The sequence below is a fragment of the Bombina bombina genome, chromosome 6 (genome assembly GCF_027579735.1).
Source record: "Bombina bombina isolate aBomBom1 chromosome 6, aBomBom1.pri, whole genome shotgun sequence".
Lineage (NCBI taxonomy): Eukaryota > Metazoa > Chordata > Amphibia > Anura > Bombinatoridae > Bombina > Bombina bombina.
The window spans coordinates 688,945,511-688,966,538 of NC_069504.1; the positions used below are offsets into that span (position 1 = coordinate 688,945,511).

General features: G+C 36.8%; 1 protein-coding gene across 2 annotated transcripts in view; it reads left to right on the plus strand.

The window, feature by feature from the left end:
* The first annotated feature begins 3,356 nt into the window (after nt 1–3,356).
* Nucleotides 3,357–21,028, plus strand: part of SNRNP27 (small nuclear ribonucleoprotein U4/U6.U5 subunit 27) — a 51,056-nt gene continuing 33,384 nt past the window's right edge. For both annotated transcript variants that reach the window (XM_053717771.1, XM_053717772.1), the window contains exons 1-3: nt 3,357–3,487; nt 12,414–12,528; nt 18,811–18,923. In XM_053717771.1, the coding sequence (XP_053573746.1) occupies nt 3,448–3,487; nt 12,414–12,528; nt 18,811–18,923 (268 nt within the window). In that variant the 5' untranslated portion in view covers nt 3,357–3,447. The remainder of the gene's footprint in view (nt 3,488–12,413; nt 12,529–18,810; nt 18,924–21,028) is intronic.

Below are 21,028 nucleotides of genomic sequence, written 5' to 3' on the forward strand. Positions count from 1 at the left end.
AGGTGCTTTATTACTTGAATTGCTAATTGCTTTAATATTACTGAAATCTGCCTGTCTGACTACTCTGCCTATTTAACCCTTGAATTGCTGGATTGCCTTGATATTGCTGAACTCTGCCTGACTACTCTGCCTGTTTAACCCTTGAATTGCCGGATTGCCTTATCATTGCCAAACTCTGCTTGTCTGACTACTCTGCCTGGTTTACCCCTGAAATGCTAAACTGCTGGATTATCTTTTGTTGCTGAACTCTGCCTGTTCCTGACCACTCTATTGGTCTATCCCTGAACTGCTATACTGCTGGATTGCCTTTCTGTTGCCGTACCCTGCCTGTCTCTGTCCATTCTCTGCCTTGATCTTGTTCCCGTGAAGGACTATCCTGTCTACTATGAGTACTGCTTACCTCATTTTCTACACTTACTTTGTTCTAGGATATTTCCTTATCCTTCCGCATTGACGCTGAGATAAGAAGACTACTGGCCAAGTTTGGTCTGATAGGGAAATATCCCACGAGCATTACAGCTATATTATATAGAGAGAAAATGTGTAGAAGTGGGTTAGGACAACAATTTTCTCAGTGTTGTATAGTATGTTTTGCTATATATTAACAGCATGCAAATTTGTAATGGGGATACATTCACCTAATTGAACCTCAAATTATAAAATATAAGAAGTAGGTATATAATTTGCATTGGTGGATAGATTTTCTAGTTTAGAGTGTGAGAGAAATAATGTATGTTATGCAGTAGTCCTCTTGTAGTAATGCTGTCTGTGACAGTGGAAAACACAAAAAGGAAACCACCTACTAGGGCAATATGTTATGCACGTATTAAACGAGTATTTCTCCTTTTCAGAGATAGTTCTACTCACCTGATTTTTCCTCTAAAAGATTTAGGTATTTTTATTGCTCAAGTGCAGATTTTAATCTGACTGCCCATCTCCATATTAAATAGGTGGGTCCATCTCCTCACTCATAGCCAGTCTCATCTTCCCATTTGTATCTTTAATACTTTGTATGTGATAGTCTTAGATCAGCCAATTTGTTAAAGGGCAAACAGCCTTTTGCAATTATCAGTCTTTGGCATATGAATTCTATGATTTAGATAAATAACAATTCCTTAAGTTCCAATAAACACATTCTAAGTCTGAACAAGTTGTCTGCCAAAGCCTAACCTCACCATTTATTATAACCCTGATATGTGACATATAGTGTATCCTACAGTACATCTGATGATATAATCTGACCTGCACATATTTATATGATAGTGTGTTCTACAGTACATCTGATGATATAGTCTGACCAGCACATATTTATATAATGACCCTGCACATATAGTATATGTGCAGGGTCATTATATAAATATGTACAGTTCAGGCTATATCATCAGATGTACTGTACAATATATGTGCAGGGTCATTATATAAATATGTGCAGGTCACACTGTCATAAGAAGTGTTGTGGCAGTGTTTCTCAACCTTTTTGTAGCAAGTACCCCTGTAGTCTTTCATTTGATTTCTATGTACCCCAAATGTAGCACAAATATTATTGATCTTTTACGTGAGCAAAAATGGACATCATGTGTATCACTTGCTTTTACAAGCTTGTATCATATATGTTAATGAAGTAAATATAATGGAATCTGATATTTGTTTTATGTTTTCCGGGAATTTAATATTTGTTCATATTACAACCGAGAATACTGAACACATAACACACAGGTATATAGCCCATTAATAATTAGAATTATATGTAATTACTGTGCTTCTTACATTAAACAAATAACTTTCTGCATGATGAGGAAAGTAATATTTATGGTACCATCTTTCTATTTTTAATAACCATTTCATGCAGTTTATCTGCCTCATTTTACTGTGGCAAACTACAGTATGATGCAAATTATCTATTTCCCAATGGCACTTGTCTCTGTGACACTTGGTCACAGTAATACACTTTCTCTGTACAGATCAGTGAAGCTTATTTCCAGCCCTCATATGTCACTAACAAACCAGAATCTAAAGTTTTACTAATTTGAGGTGAATCAATGATTTAGCAGTGGTTCAACCTTGGCAGGGAAATACACTCTGCCCTGTTACGAGTGCTTGAGGTAGAAATGAGAAACAGAGCTCCCTTTGATATTCATATTTACTGTAGCTGCATCAGGAAAAAAATAATGAATGCGAATCCCTGGAGTACCCATTGCCAATGCCCCAAGTACCCCCAGGAGTACACGTACCACAGGTTGAGAAACTAGGTGTTGTAGGACACACTTTATGTGCAGGGTTATTATATAAATATGTGCGGGTCAGACTATATTATCAGGTGTACTGTAGGACACATTTATGTTATTGGCTTGTAGTTTTTCATTTTAGATTATTTAAAAAGTCTTATATTATTAATAAATTTATAGAAAAAAATATTTTTTTTGGTTTCTAACCAAGGGCATCCTGAATTTTCGGTTTTGGTCCTGAATTTTCATTTTGGTGCATCCCTAGTAAAATGGCTGCCAAAGAGAAGTCCAATGCAATGCATAATAATGCGCTGTAGCTCTATCTGGCAGCTAAAGGGTTAATCACACTTGATTGGGGGGGGGGGCAGTAGCAGCTGAAGCCACCTCCCTAAAACAAGTTTTTGCTGAATGGGATGTCTGAAATACGTTATGGAAAAAAAATATTAATTTTTTTTCCCAGTTTTTTTTTGTCCTCACCACCTCAATTGAACGTCTATTTCATGGACTACCCTTTCTGGGAAAAAAAAGTGTTTATGTAAATTACTTTCCCTTCTTTGAGTAATGCGCTGGAAGAAATGCGGGCTCTTTATCCACCAGAGTGGAGTGAGGCCTAGAGAACGTATGGATATTTTTGTATATTACAAGTAGAAAACATCAATAGTTGTAGTAAATATCTCCATTCTGATAAAAAAAACACACGTTCGTGAAACTTTTATTGATCGCAAGTGGTATCTACTCAGGTTTTTATAGACATCTATAAACCGACTTGAGTTTCCTGTTTATATTTTTAAATAAAATGTGCAATAAACAATGATTTAAAAAAAAATAATGTTCCATGTTTTGTGGACAATATAGGACGTGAATCACTCTAAAATAAGAGCACAGAATAAAAACCACTAAAATAACAAATGACAGAAATCACTCATGTGTGGAATGAGCAAAATAAAACATGAATGTCTTCGTCGCATTCGTTATTTTGGCAATCAAGACATTTTATAAACTGACATAAATTTGCTCAGAAGATCGCACATTTAAGTATACATTAGTGACTGAGTGACGAACAAGTGAACGACTTAAAATTTCCCCGCTTTCAGTCAGTACAATACAAGCGCCGGAAGCGGAAACGCGGAACCGGAAGTTGTTATATTCATAGGGATTGGTGGTTGCGCTCTTTCTAGAATCAGTATCTCTCTGGAAGATTCGCCTTTTGTTAGAGCTCAGAATGGGGAGAAGCCGGAGCCGCTCACCGGATAGGAGGAGAGGTAAGCGCGGGCAATGGGAAAGGAGCAGAATGATGCTCGCTAGTAAGAGTGTATAGTGAGTCAGGTAGTACGGTTCTATCCGGTTATTGCTACGGTGACCGGAAGGCCTTGGTGATTTTTAGCTATCTTTGTAATTATCGCTTCTTAGCTTTTTTTTTTAAATTGTTCTCTTCATGGACATTTTATACATTTCCACCTTTTTTGTAATCTTATGCAGTGGCTGATTTCTTTCTCTTTTGATGTATGAGGTTTTCTGTAGTATTCACGCCTTATTTTCCATTGCACATTATGAACTTATATTAGCTTACCGCCCCAGTCTCATAAAACCAAGCATCAAGCCCATCTCTCATCGACGGTCACTTCCCACGTTCCAGATAATTAAATGGACTTACTTTGTTATATGCAAGAGCAGCAGTTGAACAAAACCATTTTTTTTTGTGGTAAAATCTTAGTTTAGCGTTCTAAATTATTTTCTCAGCCATATCTCATTATCTTCCTACAAAAATTGGCGTGGGGGTTCAGATGAGGGCTACCAACAATGCTGCAATGTTTGTGTCTCCAGGAACTTTTGAGGTAAAATATCTTTCTTTTTTACATAGAGATGTTCAGGTGATATTTTCTAATCAGCTTTTTACAGCTATGCTGCATCACTTTCAAGTGTTTAAACATTTGGGTATTATGGCCCTTTAATATACTTTTTACCTCTGTGATTACCTTGTATCTAGGAACCTTCTTCCAGCCCCCTGATCACATGACTGTGAATGTTTATTATCTATTGTCTTAAATTTAGCATTGTTTTGTGCTAAATCTTAAATAACCTCCTGTGCCTGAACACAGTTTTATCTATATGGCCCACGTGTACTTTCTGTCTCTTTGTGTTGAAAATAGATTTAAAAAGCATGTGATAAAAGGCAGCCCTCAAAGGTTTAGAAATTAGCATATGAGCCTACCTATGTTTAGTTTAAACTAAGAATACCAAGAGAAAAAAAGCAAATTTGATGATGAATGTAAATTGGAAAGTTGATTAAAATTAAAAGTCCTATTTGAATAATGAGTTTTTAATTTATACTAGACTGTCCCTTTAAAGGGACACTGAACCCATATTTTTTCTTTTGTGATTCAGATTGAGCATGCAATTTTAAGCAACTTTCTAATTTACTCCTATGATCAATTTGTTCACTTGCTATCTTTCTTTGAAAAAGAAGGCACCTAAGCTTCTTTTTTGTTTCAGTACACTGGACAGCACTTTTTTTATTGGTGTATGAATTTATCCACCAATCAGCAAGAATAACCCAGGTTATTCACCAAAAATGGGCCGGCATCTAAATTTACAATCTTGCATTTCAAATAAAGATACCAAGAGAAGGAAGAAATTGGGATACTAGGAGTAAATTAGAACGTTGCTTAAAATTGCATGCTCTATCTGAATCACGAAAGAAAATTTTTTATGTTCAGTGTCCCTTTAAAGCAGCCCTCTCAGTAACAACTGTACAAACTGTAGATGAAATAATGTTCACACAGCCTTAAAGGGCAGGATAGCACCTGGTCACACAGTCTTAAATTGACAGACAAAACCCCACACAGCCTTGAAAGGGTCAACTAGCACCACATGCACACAGTCTTAAAGGGACAGATCGCAGTAATGTTCATGCAGCGTAACCTTACAGGGTAGCTCGACACCTCCGCACAGAGCCTTAAAGGGACAGTCTAGTATAAATTAAACTTTCATTATTCAGATAGGACTTTTAATTTTAATCAACTTTCCAATTTACTTTTATCATCAAATTTGCTTTTTTCTCTTGGTATTCTTAGTTTAAACTAAACATAGGTAGGCTCATATGCTAATTTCTAAGCCTTTGAGGGCTGCCTCTTATCACATGCTTTTAAATCTCTTTTCAACACAAAGAGACAGAAAGTACACGTGGGCCATATAGATAACACTGTGTTCAGGCACAGAGGGTTATTTAGATCTAGCACAAAGCAATGCAAAATTTAAGACAATAGATAATAAACAGTCAGTCATGTGATCAGGGGGCTGGAAGAAGGTTCCTAGATACAAGGTAATCAGAGGTAAAAAGTGTATTAATATAACTGTGTTGGTTATGCAAAACTGGGGAATGGGTAATAAAGGGATTATCTATCTTTTAAAACTATAACAATTCTATGGTAGACTGTCCCTTTAAAGGGACAGATCGCAGTAATGTTCATGCAGCGTAACCTTAAAGGGCAGCTCGACACCTCCGCACAGAGCCTTAAAGGGACAGATCACAGTAATGTTCATGCAGCGTAACCTTAAATGGCAGCTCGACGCCTTTGCGCACAGAGCCTTAACAGGACAGATCATCGCAGTGTTCACGCAGCGCAACCTTAATGGGCAGCTCGGCACCTGCACACACAGTCTTTAAGAGACAGGCACACACAACCTTTAGTGGTTAAACACACACAGTTTTAAAGGAAACAATAGTATGCATCCAAACGCAAAGCACACCGCCTTAAAAGGACGCTCTGTCTTTAATGGGCAGGAGCACGTGCATATCCTTTAAAAGGACAACTTTCACCATAACCACACAGTGTTGAAGGAACAGCTCACCGCCTGCTCAGTCTTAAAGGGGCAGGCACACACAGCCTTTAGTGGGTAAAGTCACACCACATGCGCACACAGTCTTAAAGGGAGCGATAACAGTATACATCCGCATGCAATGCACACAGCCTTTAAGGAAAATCTCACACCATGCACAGTCTTTAAGGGGCAGGCACACATGCTTTTAAGCACACCCAAATGCACACAGCCTTAAAGGGGCACCCAGTATTAAAGTGACGGACACAAACGCAGACTTTAAAGGGGGTGCTCACACCAAACACACAGTTTTAACCTTTTAACGCCGTTATACCGTTGTATTTCGTCATAATTACACTGGGCTTTAGAGTCGTTATGACGGTATAGAACGTCATAGCCAACGGCTGTCCTGAAGCCTTATGCGCTTCCTGGATTTGATTGCGGTCTGGAGGGCGTTCCTAGGGTTATAGGGCCGCCCCCCCAGACCCGATCCAATAATTGAAATCTTGCGATCATGTTATTTCAATTTGTCTACATCGGAACAGTTGTTCCGACATAGACACTTTAACCATGGCAGGAAAGGGTTAATGACACAGGTGCACAAACACAGCACACACAGCCTTAAAACCACAGGTCACATTACGCTAGCACAGTCTTAAAGGCACACCCACATGTAGTCTTATAGGGACAGTTTTAACTAAATCAATTCCTAAAGTTACTAAAACTTCCTTTAAGAGAGAACGAATATGTTCAATTTTAAACAAAAAATAAGATTTATCTGGTTCTATATCAGATGAGGGAGGCTCGGTATCGGAGGAATGGTCATGAGAGGATACATCAGTATTAGTGTGATCAGTAAATGAGTTACTAGAGGAAGGTAAAACATGTGTTGATCTTACGCTTATTTGAAGGCGGAAATTCAGTCAGAGCCTTCTCAATTGGAGCAGCAATCAATTTCTTCATTGCTGGGGGTAAGCCATCAACATCAATCTGTGAAATTGAAACAAAGGGAGCATTTGAAACCATAGGGACCTCAGTAGGTCATGATAAAAACAATATACATGAGTCACATAAATTTGCTGAAGATGGCACTTCAGAAGTTTTGCAAAAGATACTTAGCTTTGGTAGAAAGGTGTTCCACAGACTCAGGTCCTATGGTGATTTCAGGGACAGTAGTGGTTTGTTTTATCATGACAAAGAAAAAAAACCCGAAAATTTCTGAAAAAATTAAATTACTATTTTTATAGAAAAAAAAACACTTATGCTTAAAAAGACTGAGGATTTGAGAAAAATCTTTGCAAAGATAATAAAATATTCCTAAATACACTTGTAAAAATAGCTTTAAGTATAATATTTATGTAGGAAAACAAAGCCCTTATTTAATATTGAGGCGCACAGGAAATGCAAAGAGCTTCCATTTACGTAAAAATGTGCGAAAAGCAGATTCAAGTGACCGGGAAACATCAATGTTATAAGAACAAATGTGCACTTTCAAAAACAAAAAAAAAGCCTTGGCATATATCGGCTATTAAATCCAACCTCAAAATAAATTTGGCAAATTAGTCTTTTTATGCACTTAAATTAAGACTTAAGTCCCAGAGCTGCAATATAAGGATAATAAAGCAATAAACTTTCTTAGAAAAAGTGCCCAAGTTAGTCAGAAGTGCCTTAAGTAAAAATCTATACTTACCGTAATGAAGCAAACAGTCTTCCACAAATGCAGACAGACTAAACCATTGCTGAACACATATCAGCAGAGGAACAAATAGGAGTATGTAGAACCATAAAGGGAGGCAGGAGATGAATCTCTGCAACTGATTTACAGATAGCCCATTAAAAAGGTTTAAAACAGAGGTAGAACATGATAACCTTTGGCAAAAACTCCCTCCTTATCCCTCTGACAAACACTAACTCTGAGGGGAAATCGGACTTCAGTATACACTGAAGCACATCATACTTTAACCACCTCCAAAGGAGGCAAAGTTTAAACTGAGGTATGAGTGAGGTGGGTGAAGTATTTATAGGCTTTGAGTTTTTGGAGACTTTGCCTCCTCCTAGTGGAAATGCATAATCCCATATGTAACAAATTGTGGACTCTCGCCACCTATATGAAAAATAGTTTAGATGGGGGGGAAATACATTACATTGGGCTTTACCCACAGACACGTGGCTAATTGCAGGTTTAGAATTACCCAGGTTTCTGACTTTACCCATATAATTTAAATAAAAACAAAAAACTTTGCAATATAATTTGGCCCCCTTTTTTTCCTGTAATTTCAATCTGACAATTGTGTGCTTTTCAGTTCCTGTTAAAAGTAGAAGTGCAAAACACTTATTCAATAGTGATTGTCTGAACTCTCTAATTACTTATTTATAATTGTCTCTAATTGACCTCAACAGACGGATACCTAAGTTACAACATGGCAGCACCCATTGCTTTATAGACTCTAAAACTTTAGACTTATTTGTTAATATTTAAACATCTAATTAATCTCTTAAAATATCCATCTACATGTTGTTCTCAGACTAATCTTTTCTTTAAAGACTAAAATGCTAGATAGAATGAAGCTTTCAATGTCCCTTTTTAAAATGACATGCTCCTAACAAATTTTATGCTAAAAGTTTACAAATTAACTAGTAATTTAAAATAGTTCTGAGGTTTTAAACATTTCTTTTAACACTCCTCCATTTTTCATGGAAATGGATACACCTTGACAAGTTCATAAATGCCAGCATCCCACCGTAGAGGCCTATATTCCATCCTCTAATAAAGTAGTGCATATAGGCTAATTAGCAGAGCATCGCATTGTTGGGTTTATTACTTTTCCACTGCTGTTGCTTATCTTTGAATGTTTTCATAATTATCATCCATAATTTTCCAACTTTACAAATAGTTATTTACTTCCCCCATGCTGATATTAAGATCCTAAAAATATGCTTTAAAGGAACATAATACTTATATGCTAAATCACCTTAAAGTGATTTAGCATGTAACTGTGTAAAAAGCTTACAGATAAACATCACTTGAATTTCCTCAGCTCACCAGAGTAAGTGTTCCGTAAAATGTTATATTTCAGTTACTGCCACCTGCAGGTAAAAAGAAAGGAAGAAATGAAAACCAGCCAATCGGCATCAGCAGTGCTGAGGTCATGAACTTTGATCATATGAGACTTCATAGTAAACGTTCTTAAACTGAATAGGGAAATAACATGTGTGCATTAAGCACGCTCCCTTGCAAGTCCCGGGACAGGCATACTGGTTTGTTGCTTAAAGTCCTTTACAATGAGGTGTGAATGCTTAGGATATTTTGAGGTAAAATATCTTTCTTTTTGACACAGATGTTCAGGTGATATTTTCTAGTCGGCTTTTTACAGCTATGCTGCATCACTTTCAAGTGTTTTAACATTTGGGTATCATGTCCTTTTAAATTGACATGAGTCTACACCTTAGTCATCTTAAAGTCTTAAATATCCTCCTACACCCTTTCTATGTCATGAAGCAGTAACAGTAAAAAAAGTTGTTTTAAAATTAACATTTCTTCTCACAAGTCTCACTAATTGGATTAACCCCTTAGTGACCAGAGCACTTTTCCATTTTCTGTCCGTTTGGGACCAAGGCTATTTTTACATTTTTGCGGTGTTTGTGTTTAGCTGTAATTTACTTCTTACTCATTTACTGTACCCACACATATTATATACCGTTTTTCTTGCCATTAAATGGACTTTCTAAAGATACCATTATTTTCATCATATCTTATAATTTACTATAAAAAAAAATGATAAAATATGAGGAAAAATGGAAAAAAAACACACTTTTTCTAACTTTGACCCCCAAAATCTGTTACATATCTAAAACCACCAAAAAACACCCATGCTAAATAGTTTCTAAATTTTGTCCTGAGTTTAGAAATACCCAATGTTTACATGTTCTTTGCTTTTTTTGCAAGTTATAGGGCCACAAATACAAGTAGCACTTTGCTATTTCCAAACCATTTTTTTCCAAAATTAGCGCTAGTTACATTAGAACACTGATATCTTTCAGGAATACCTGAATATCCCTTGACATTTATATATTTTTTTTAGTAGACATCCCAAAGTATTGATCTAGGCCAATTTTGGTATATTTCATACCACCATTTCACCGCCAAATGCGATCAAATACAAAAAATTGTTCACTTTTTCACAAATTTTTTCACAAACTTTAGGTTTCTCACTGAAATTATTTACAAACAACTTGTGCAATTATGGCATAAATGGTTGTAAATTCTTCTCTGGGATCCCCTTTGTTCAGAAATAGCACACATATATGGCTTTGGCGTTGCTTTTTGGTAATTAGAAGGCCGCTAAATGCCACTGCGCACCACAAGTGTATCATGCCCAGCAGTTAAGGGGTTAATTAGGGAGCTTGTAGGGTTAATTTTAGCTTTAGTGTAGTGTAGTAGACAACCCCAAGTATTGATCTAGGCACATTTTGGTATATTTCATGCCACCATTTCACCGCCAAATGCGATCAAATTAAAAAAAACGTAAAATTTTTCACAATTTTAGGTTTCTCACTGAAATCAATTACAAACAGCTTGTGCAATTATGGCACAAATGGTTGTAAATGCTTGTCTGGGATCCCCTTTGTTCAGAAATAGCAGACATATATGACTTTGGTGTTGCTTTCTGGTAATTAGAAGGCCACTAAATCCTGTTGCGCCTCACACGTGTATTATGGCTAGCAGTGAAAGGGTTAATTAGGGAGTTTGTAGTGAGCTTGCAGGGTTAATTTTAGCTTTAGTGTAGAGATCAGCCTCCCATCTGACACATCCCACCCCCTGATCCCTCCCAAACAGCTCCCTTCCCTCCCCCACCCCACAATTGTCCCCGCCATCTTAAGTACTGGCAGAAAGTCTGCCAGTACTAAAATAAAAGGGTTTAAAAAAAAAAATGAATTTTTTTTAAGCATATTTACATATGCTACTGTGTAGGATCCCCCCCTTAGCCCCCAACCTCCCTGATCCCCCCCCAAAACGGCTCTCTAACCCTCCCCTCTGCCTTATTGGGGGCCATCTTGGGTACTGGCAGCTGTCTGCCAGTACCCAGTTTACAATAAAAAGTGCTTTTTTTTTGTTTGTTTGTTTTTTTTCTGTAGTGTAGCTTCCCCCCCACCCCCCACAGACAAACCCCCACCACCTTGCTTATTATTTTAATTTTCAATTTTTTTATCTTTTTTATTTCCACATTTTCTGCAGTGTAGCGGTTCCCACCCGCTCCCTCCCCGTGCACGTGCCCGCCCCCACCCTCCCGTGCACGCGCGCGCGCCCCCAGCCGCCCACGATCCCGCCCCCCTTCACATCCACAGGGCCATCGATGGCCGCCACCCGCCTCCCGGTCCGGCTCCCACCCACCAACACAGGGAGCAACCGATCTCCGGTGCAGAAAGGGCCACAGAGTGGCTCTCTCTGCACCGGATTACTTAAAAAGGTTATTGCAGGATGCCTCCATATCGAGGCATCACTGCAATAACCGGAAAGCAGCTGGAAGCGAGCAGGATCGCTTCCAGCTGCTTTCCACACTGAGGACGTGCAGGGTACGTTCTCAGGCATTAACTGCCTTTTTTCTGAGGACGTACCCTGCACGTCCTCAGTCGTTAAGGGGTTAAACAGCAATTCAGCAGAGTGCATAGATGCAGCCCAGATCGTGCATGAGTGCATTTCAGTTTTGAGTAAGAGTATGTTTGCAATGTACTTGTTTATACAAAAAGTATTCTAATAAACGTTATCACTTTTTCAGTGGCATATGCACACATACTGTGTATGCCCAATGCACTGGCATTCAAGGATCTCATGTGTTCAAAGCGTTGCAGGTGCTTGTGCCAGTGATGGCTCACTTTGTGTTGTATAGTATTTGCCACCTTGATTCTCTGACAAGAGCAGTGTTCCAGTGAGTGCATGGTCTATTTAACCAAAATAAAAATAAGAGTGCATGCATCTTGGCACCCCAATTTTTTTTTACATTTCCCATGATGCTTAGGCACTCAGAAGTCTAGTTAAGCATCATGGGAAATGCATTTCCAAAACATCAGGGCTGTCAAGGTTGGCCATCACTATCCTATACAAAGTGTTTGTTTGCTGCTGAAGCAGTAATAGTTTTTTTACCAGAATCATTTTTGCTGACACGGGTACATGGCAAAAACAAAAAACTTCAGATGAAATGCACTCTTGCACATTTTTAATTTTGACTATTAAATATATTTAAAGTAAAAGACTTAGAAGAAAAGACAGAAGAGAAGAAAGTTGTAATAATGAACTGTGTGTCACCAGAGATGGACGTATAGCAAAACTAAAGCTGTGTGTTTTTTTTTTTGTTTTTTTTTTTTATATAGACCGCAGACGTTCCAGATCCTCGTCTAGAGATCGAGAAAGGAGAAGGAGAGAACGTTCCAGATCAAGGGAGAGACGTAGGAGCCGCTCTCGTTCCCCTCACCGACGCAGATCAAGGTAATTTCCAGAGAAATGTTAGACTATAATCTATACTCTTGTAAACAGAAAACCTAAAGTGCCCTGAATCACAATACTGGAACAGATAAAAATGATATCAGACTGTGCACATATGTGGTAGTTGGCAGTCGGCAACCAATCAGAACAAAGAAGAGAGTAGCTGCTCTCCAAAATATTGCAGCACTGGGTGGCTGAAGAAAAAGAAATAAGCACAAAAGGAGTGCAGACTCCTAAGTGTAGATTCAAACATTGTAATTTATTAAAAGCACACAAATGCAGCATTTTATCTCACAGCCCTCTGTGCAGAGCAGTAGAACAGATACTGTTTGCTGCTGCAGTTCAGCATGTACTGTGATCTCTGGTTGGCTGACTAAGTTTTAGTGGAGTATTCTTGCCCTTGAGCACCGATTGGAGACTGTGTTGTACTACGTACTCTTCATACCTATATTAAGTTGAGGTTTTTAAGCGTGAGTTTGCATTTGTGTGCTTTTAATAAATGACACTATTTGTATATCTACACTTAGGAATCTGCGCTCTATACTATTTATATCAAAATTACAGTTCTGTATGTATCATAGCCGGGCATAAAAAAACTCAGGGAGCTAAGGTTCTTAGAATTTTACGCCTAGCTGCTTATTTGATTATACATACAGCCATAGGCAAAAAGACTTCTGACTTTAAAAAAAAAAAAAAAAAAAAGTTCTTACATTTGACAAGTTCAGTTTGTTTAGTGAATATGTGGTAAGTGTCTTAACACTAAATACATGCTAGAAAGATTTGCCTAATTAATAATATGCAGGTGTATCTTTGGAAATCCTTTTAGGTGTTTTTATTTAAAGAGACAGTATACACCCTAGACTTTTTATGTAAATTATTTATGCATAATGAGACTACTTAGCGATATATTTTCCTTATTTAATTTGAAACCCTTTTTCATGTAATTTAGCTCTGAAAATTGAGCAATTTCTAATACTCAGTACTTGAACTGCCCCCTGATGACTTTTCAATGCTAACTTTGCTAGATACCTGTCCCTAAATGGCTTTAACTGATACCAACTGCAAATAATTGCATTTTATACTAACTTTATGTCCTTAGCTAGCCTGGTAATCTGCTGACTAAAGCCCAGCTTAGGTAGTCTAAATAAGGCGAATGGTGGGGGTAGTTTGGCTATAGGAAAAAGGATGTTTTGTTTTAAAAACGTTAAAGGCTGATATGGCTTTGCCAGCACTACAAAAATCTATTGTAATCACAAGGCGTTTACTGTCCCATTAAACATCTTGGTTGCTAGAAGGGACGTTTATAACGCTCATTTCACTGTATTCAAGCACACGAGAATCCACAGGATACATATCACAAATACTGCAGAGCTACTGTTTTTTTTTTTTTTTTTTTGTCTTAATATCTTAAAACATGATCTACACTGTGTAGTATTGTGTACTGAACATCATAGCAAGTGGATGTAAACGTTTTCGATAGATGGGCTGTAGTGTTGACAGATTAAGTTATTCATAGTGTTCTTTGGGAACCATCTTATTTAATGTGTTTCACATTAATAATAGTCCTATTGATACAATATTTTGCATATGGAAGATGACAATATTTTCTTTTTGTTTGGGTTTTCGTCATTGATGTCAGCTGTACATTCTATATTTACTATGGAATGTCAATTTGAGCTTCTAATGTTTTTTTTACAGAAATAAGTGTACAATTTGGGCAGGGGTGGTGGATTAATCATTAACGGGGTTCTTGCCTAAGGTGTAACAAAAGTAGGCTTAGTTTGAAGCTTTATTTGTTAAGTCTTGTTTCATTGTTAAAAAAACAAAACACTAAGTAAATTTTACTTAAAGGGACATCAAAATCCAAAAATGTTCATGCAAGATTCAGATAGAGCATGTCAATTTAAACAACTTTTTAGTTTACTTCTATTTTTCTTTGATTTATTGATATCTTTTGATGAAAAGTATGCCTAGGTAGGCTCAGGAGCAGCATCGCACTGCTGGGAACTATTTGCACATACACGCCCATTGTGATTGGCTCACCTAATGTGTTTAGCTCAAAGTACGCACTGCTGCTCCTTCAACAAAGGAGACCAAGAAAGTTAAAGGACCAGTAGACCAGTAGATTTGCATAATCAACAAATGCAAGATAACAAGACAATGTAATAGCATTTACTCTGAATTTCAAATGAGTAGAATTTTTTTTTTTCCTAACAAATTTCAAAGTTATGTCTATTTCCACTCCCCCTGTATCATGTGATAGCAATCAGCCAATCACAAAAGCATATACGTATAGTCTGAATTATTGCACATGCTTAGTAGGAGCTGCTGACTCAAAGTGTAGATATAAAATAAAGTGCACTTTTTTTTTTTTTAAATGGAAGTAAATTGGATTATTTTTTTTAGGTTTTACTTTGATTTAACATAATTTGTTTTTACTAAAGGACCACTGTTTTTTATATCCCTTTAAAAAAAAAAGAGGAAGGCACAAATATCGACATAAAATATTTTGGCCATCATTTATTCGTTACGGAATACAACATTCCTGATCCCTCTGAAATTAGCCATTTTTAGTGAGTGGTACAGTGGGTTTGGAGCCAATATATTAAAATTACAGTAAGTTAAAAGGATATGAAACCCAACTCCTTTTTTTTTTTTTTTTTTTTTTTTTTTTTTTTTATGATTCAGAAAGATACTTCTTTCATCAATAGTTGTTCTTTTCTTTTGTTTTTTTTATTGAAAATCTGTGACGTATGCTTAGGCACCGGCCCTTTTCTGTAGCACTATGTGGCAGCAGTTTAACAAGAATGTTATTAATTTGCAAGAGCACTAGCAGCACTATTTCCTGCAATGTAGTGCTCCAGATACCTAGGTATCTCTCCAACACAGAATATCATAACAAATTATAGTTAACAGTAATAAAATATCAAGGTGTTTTTTGTGTTTTTTTTAATATATATAAATTATATGCTTTGTCTGAATCACACAATAATTTTTTGGTGTTTCATGTCCCTTTTTAAGATTGGTTTTCAAACCTGTCCTCAGGCCTCCCTTACAGGCCACATTTTGAGGATGTCTGAACTAGAGCACAGGTGAAATAATCAACCATATTTACTAATCAGCTATTTTACCTCCTCTCATACAACGAAATTCAGAAAATCTGGCCTGTTGGGGAGGCCTGAGGACAGGTTTGAAAACCAGTGCTTTTAAAGGGGATAGATTGGGTATCTGTCAATACCCCACTTAAAGGGACAGTCAACACCAGAATTTTTGTTGTTTTAAAATATAGATAATCTCTTTATTACCCATTCCTCTGTTTTGCATAACAAACACTGTTATATTAATATACTTTTTACCTCTGTGATTAACTTTTATCTAAGCCTCTTCTGACAGCCCCCTGATCACATGACATTTTATTTATTATCTATTGACTTATTTTAGCCAATTAGTGCAGTGTCTGCCACAAGCCACGGGCGTGATCACAATGTTATCTATATGGCTGACATGAACTAGCTCTCCCCTGCTGTGAAAAGCAAATTAAAAAAGCATGTGATAAGAGGCGGCCTTCAAGGGCTTAGAAATTATCATATGAGCCTTCCTAATTTTAGCTTTCAACTGAGAATACCAAGAGAACAAATCAAAATTGGTGATAAAAGTAAATTTGAAAGTTGTTTAAAATGACATGCCCTATTTGAATCAAGTTTTTTTTTTTTGGACTTGACTGTCCCTTTTAATCAAAACGGCAGTTTAATCACTTCTATGAGTGGCTGCCATATAGGTAATCGCCTGCATATTAGAGGGACTGGTAACCCCTAATTTGAGAGGACTGGATCTCTACTTTTAAACAAGGGGTTTCTTTTCACACACAGCTCGTTTTATCAAGCAATGGCAGACAGGGGCGTATATAAGACCCCCTGTCCATCACAGCTCGCCTCTGGCGGACTTAATTCTGCTACCGGAATTCAGCATTGCACAAGAGCGCAAAATAGTGATTTCTTATTACAAGGTGTTTACTGCCCCCCTTGAAACAGATTCAGCAGTTTTATATTTAATGATGACATCACACAGAAGTAGAGACATTTTGACATAGCTTAAAGGGAAAATTAAACTTTTCCCTTTTCACTCAAGTGAAAATTAAACTTTCATGATTCAGAGCATGCAATTTTAAACCAATTTCCATTAACAAAATGAGCAGTCTATTTATATTTATACTTTTTGAGTCAGCAGCTTCTACTGAACATGTGCATGAATTCCCAGAAAATACATATATGCATTTGTGATTGGCTGATGGCTGTCACATGATACAGGGGTAATGGAAATAGACACTACTACTCATTTGAAGTTCAGACTAAGTGCTATTACATTGTCTTTTTTTTATCATGCATTTGTTGATTATGCAAATCTACTGTATTTACTGGGTCCTTTTAAATGCGTTCACAAGCAAATTCTGTGCAAATGATCTACTGCACATTTGTTGTAAAACAATTTACATAATGAGTTGGGAATCTTTCGAAGTTTTGACTTCTCAGTCTGAGCTTTGCTGCATTACTATTAAAATTTAAAATGCCTGTAATGAAACCGGAGATATTCAGTACAGTGCTTATGTGTTTCTTTTGGTTTTCAATTGTATGATAGCATCACATAAAAAGCATACCATCCTTCAATTAGTTTTATTTTTAAACTTCTACAGAGAGAGAGAGTAAAAAAATACATCTACATATTCTAAGGTTAATATTTTGTTTTGAATACATCATTATGTCTAGTATGTATCTACTGTGTAACATCTCTTTACATTTTGTTCATGCATGTGCAATTTGTTAAATACCTGTTACAGCATTAGTGTTAAATGTTTTGAAAATTGCACCTTTTTGGGTTTATTTTTGTAATTGAAATAGCTGGTTTTACTTATTGGAATCACTGACAATTATGAATGTCAGTACCTACATATTGTCCTTATGTATAGAGGTAAGATGAGATGTTCTACTCTTCCTGCAGGCTTGTGTTCTTGAGAAAAATGAGTTGTGGTTTCAACAAGTGAAGTCAGCTATTTCAAATAGATACATTTACATAAAGGAGCAATTTCCATTAGTGTAATTCTCGTTTGTTTTTGGCATTTTTAGGTTTAGACTATTGGTAATTTCATAGAAGAAAATAAACAATGAATTTAACTAGCTTGCTTTTTCTTGTATCATTGTCTTTCTGGAGACCTAATTATATTAAAGGCGTATGAGACCAAAATTTTTCAGATACAGCATAACATTTTAAACTGCATATTTACTTCTATTATCAAATTTGCTTTATTCACTTGGTATCCTTTTTGTTGATAAAGCAGAAATAAATACATTTATATATAATATATTTTTTATTTATAGTGTATCTGAATCATGAAAGTTTAGTTTACTGTAACTGTACTTTCCCTTTCTAATTTACCCGTACTATATTAAGGGGACATGGAACTCGTTTTTCTTTCATAATTCAGATAGAACATACATTTGTAAATCACTTTCCAGTTTATTTCTATTAATTTTGCTTCATTCTCTTGGTATCATTTCTTGAAGCAGAAATGCACTAGTGAGAGAGCTAGCGGAACAGATCAGTAAGCCAATCACAAGTGGCATATATGTGCAGCCACCAATCAACAAAGAATACCAAGAGAACGGAGCAAGTACATTTGATAGTTGTTTTAAAGATGTATACTCTATATGAATCACAAGAACAATTTGGGGTTTTATGTCCCTTTTTAAAAGACCATTCAATGCAGTAGAATTGCATAATCAACAAGTGCATTATAAAGACAATGGTTTAACACCCACTGTGAATATCAAATAAGCAGTAATTTATTTTGCCCCCCCCCCCCCCGACACTTTCTTCCATTTTCTGGGCCCCCTGTGTCATGTGACAGACATCAGCCAATCACAGATTAGTATACATATACCTTGTAAGCTTTTGCACATGCTCAATAAGATCTTGTTCCAAAAGTGTGAATATAAAAAGAGACTGCAAAATTTGATAATGGAAGTAAATTGGGAAAGTGTCTTAAAACTGCTGCTCTTTTTGAATAAGTTTGTTTTGACTTGAGTGTCCCTTTAAGTGTAGCTGTTTTTGTATCCTGTGAGACCCATAGAGTAGCCTGTATTTATTAAATACCACCTCCAAAATGTTTTATACATTGCCTCAATTAGCAAAACTTGTTAACTACTGGCTTTTATAGGAATAAAGTAGCATGTTCCATTTATTGTTGCCACCTGGACCTTAGTTTCCTTACCCTTACTTTTTGTGCATCAGGTCTCCCCGAAGACACAGGACAATCTCACGCTCCCCAGGTAGGCTGAAAGATAGACGTGATGAGGACAAGAGAGACTCTCGGGAAGGAGTGTCTAAGGAACGAAAAATAACTGGTATGTGTTTAACTTTTTGCATATGTAATATGTATTTTATAGTTTCAACACTTCAAGCCCATGTTTTCCTGGACAGGGTAAAACATTTTTTATTTGATTTAGTTTTTACCCCTGTGTTTGCTTCAAGAAAATGATGACCGTGTCTAATTACTGAGGCGGTAATAAGTTTACTGATATTCATCCCTTGCTTAAAACAAACCTATCTTTAAAGGGACTGTATATACCAATTTTCATAACTGCATGTAATAGACACTACTATAAAGAAGAATATGCACAGCTACTGATATAAACATCCAGTATTAAACCTTTTTAAAACAACTTACTTAGAATCTCCCAGTTTGGCACTGCTGGAACACCCATTGAAAGGGGCTGGAAAAGCAAAAACAGGTGGACACCCCCAGCATATGAAAAGACCCATTGCACAACCATGAGTCTGTAGACATCAGTATACATCTAATACATTTGGGCTTGGTTAGGAGTCTGAAAATCAGCACAATGTTATTTAAAAATAAGAAAAGCTATACATTTTTGCAAAAACACTCCCAGGTGGGCTATATAAATGGATAATCTACAAATTTCTACAAAATGTATGCAAAGAAAAATATAGTATACAATATCCCTTTAAGTTTATGTGGGTAGAAAATGTAAGATCATAATGTGCATTATTTGGATTAAGAAGTTGCTGGTCAGTGAAACAAAATGACAAAATGTAGAAAGTATCAGCATTGACTACTCGCTAGCCCTTATTTTTAAATTTTTAAATAAGGCTATGTAGGCTGTTTTACTAGTCAAATTCCATATTCAGATGTAATCTTATTCAGTTTTGAAACTGGTAGGTTAAAGGGACATTAAACACTAGATAGAATGATGCTTTCAAACAAAATTAGATTAGTCTGTGAATAACATGTTGATGTATATATTTCTTTTTAAAGACACAAGTCCACAGATCATCTTCATTACTTATGGGATATACACCTCCTGGTCAGCAGGAGAAGGCAAAGAGCACCACAGCAGAGCTGCTATATATAGCTCCTATGTAGTTCCTATGATTAAGGGCTCCTGTGAGCACGAAACTAGTCAGGATGTTTGCCTGCCACATACCTTTATTTTAAACTGTTCCAATACATTTTTGTTTTTATCAGCCCTTCTCCTTGGTGCCTTATTAGTGCAGCTGTTCCTTTTTCTTTGCTATGTTTATCATGGTCCTCCTGGCCGTTTTTACAGCCTAGCACCCCCATAGCCAAGTCTGAATGGACTATTCCAGTCACTGCTCATTTTTGTCACAAGCCTCGTTTTGGGATCTGCAGCAGTCATTCTCTTTGCCTACGTTAGTGCTAGGAAGAGGTAAAGTTAGGTGTTAGAAAAGATTCTTCAATCAAGTGTTTATTGTTTTTAAAGTAGTGCCAGAGAGTGCTGCTTTGTTCTACGGTGTAGCCGTAGTCCATATCAGTCTTCAGTAGAGCTTTTTTGGATTTAGAGCAATGGGAACTGGTGGGACATAATTCTCACTGCGCCTCCCATATATTTATGCTGCCCTAATCCTGATAGCCTAAGCACTCTTAACTCGGGTTTTATCATTTTCCTCAGAGCTATCGGAGGGAGAGGACCACTTAAACCTGTACTGTCATGCTGTCGGACAGCATTAATGTAAGTGCTGACTTTTATGTTTTCCTAGAATTAAAAAAAAAAAAAAAACTCAGAGGAAAGTGTGCACTTTAAATGAGACACATACACCTAAGGCTCAGAAACATGGGGCTCTTTATGTTGGGGCATTTACTCTTTGTGATGGAGAGTTTTTTTTTTTTTCCTTTTGACAGCACAAGTACAGGAGCACTGGGGCTGGGAGATGAGCTTATTTTATAATATGTTGGTTATTTTCCCTAACAGCTTATTTTGCAATGAAGCCGGTCGGGTTAATGTTTGTTTAGTAATGCCCACAATGGGCGGGGCTATTTTTCGCGCATGTCTCTAAACAGCGCAGTCTTCAGCCTTGTATTATGAACGGCTGAGCAATGTCGCACTTGAACCGCATGGTTGTTACATAAATTGAGTAAGCGTTTTTTGCGCTATACAGACCTTAGTATCTGGATCGCTACAGACATAGC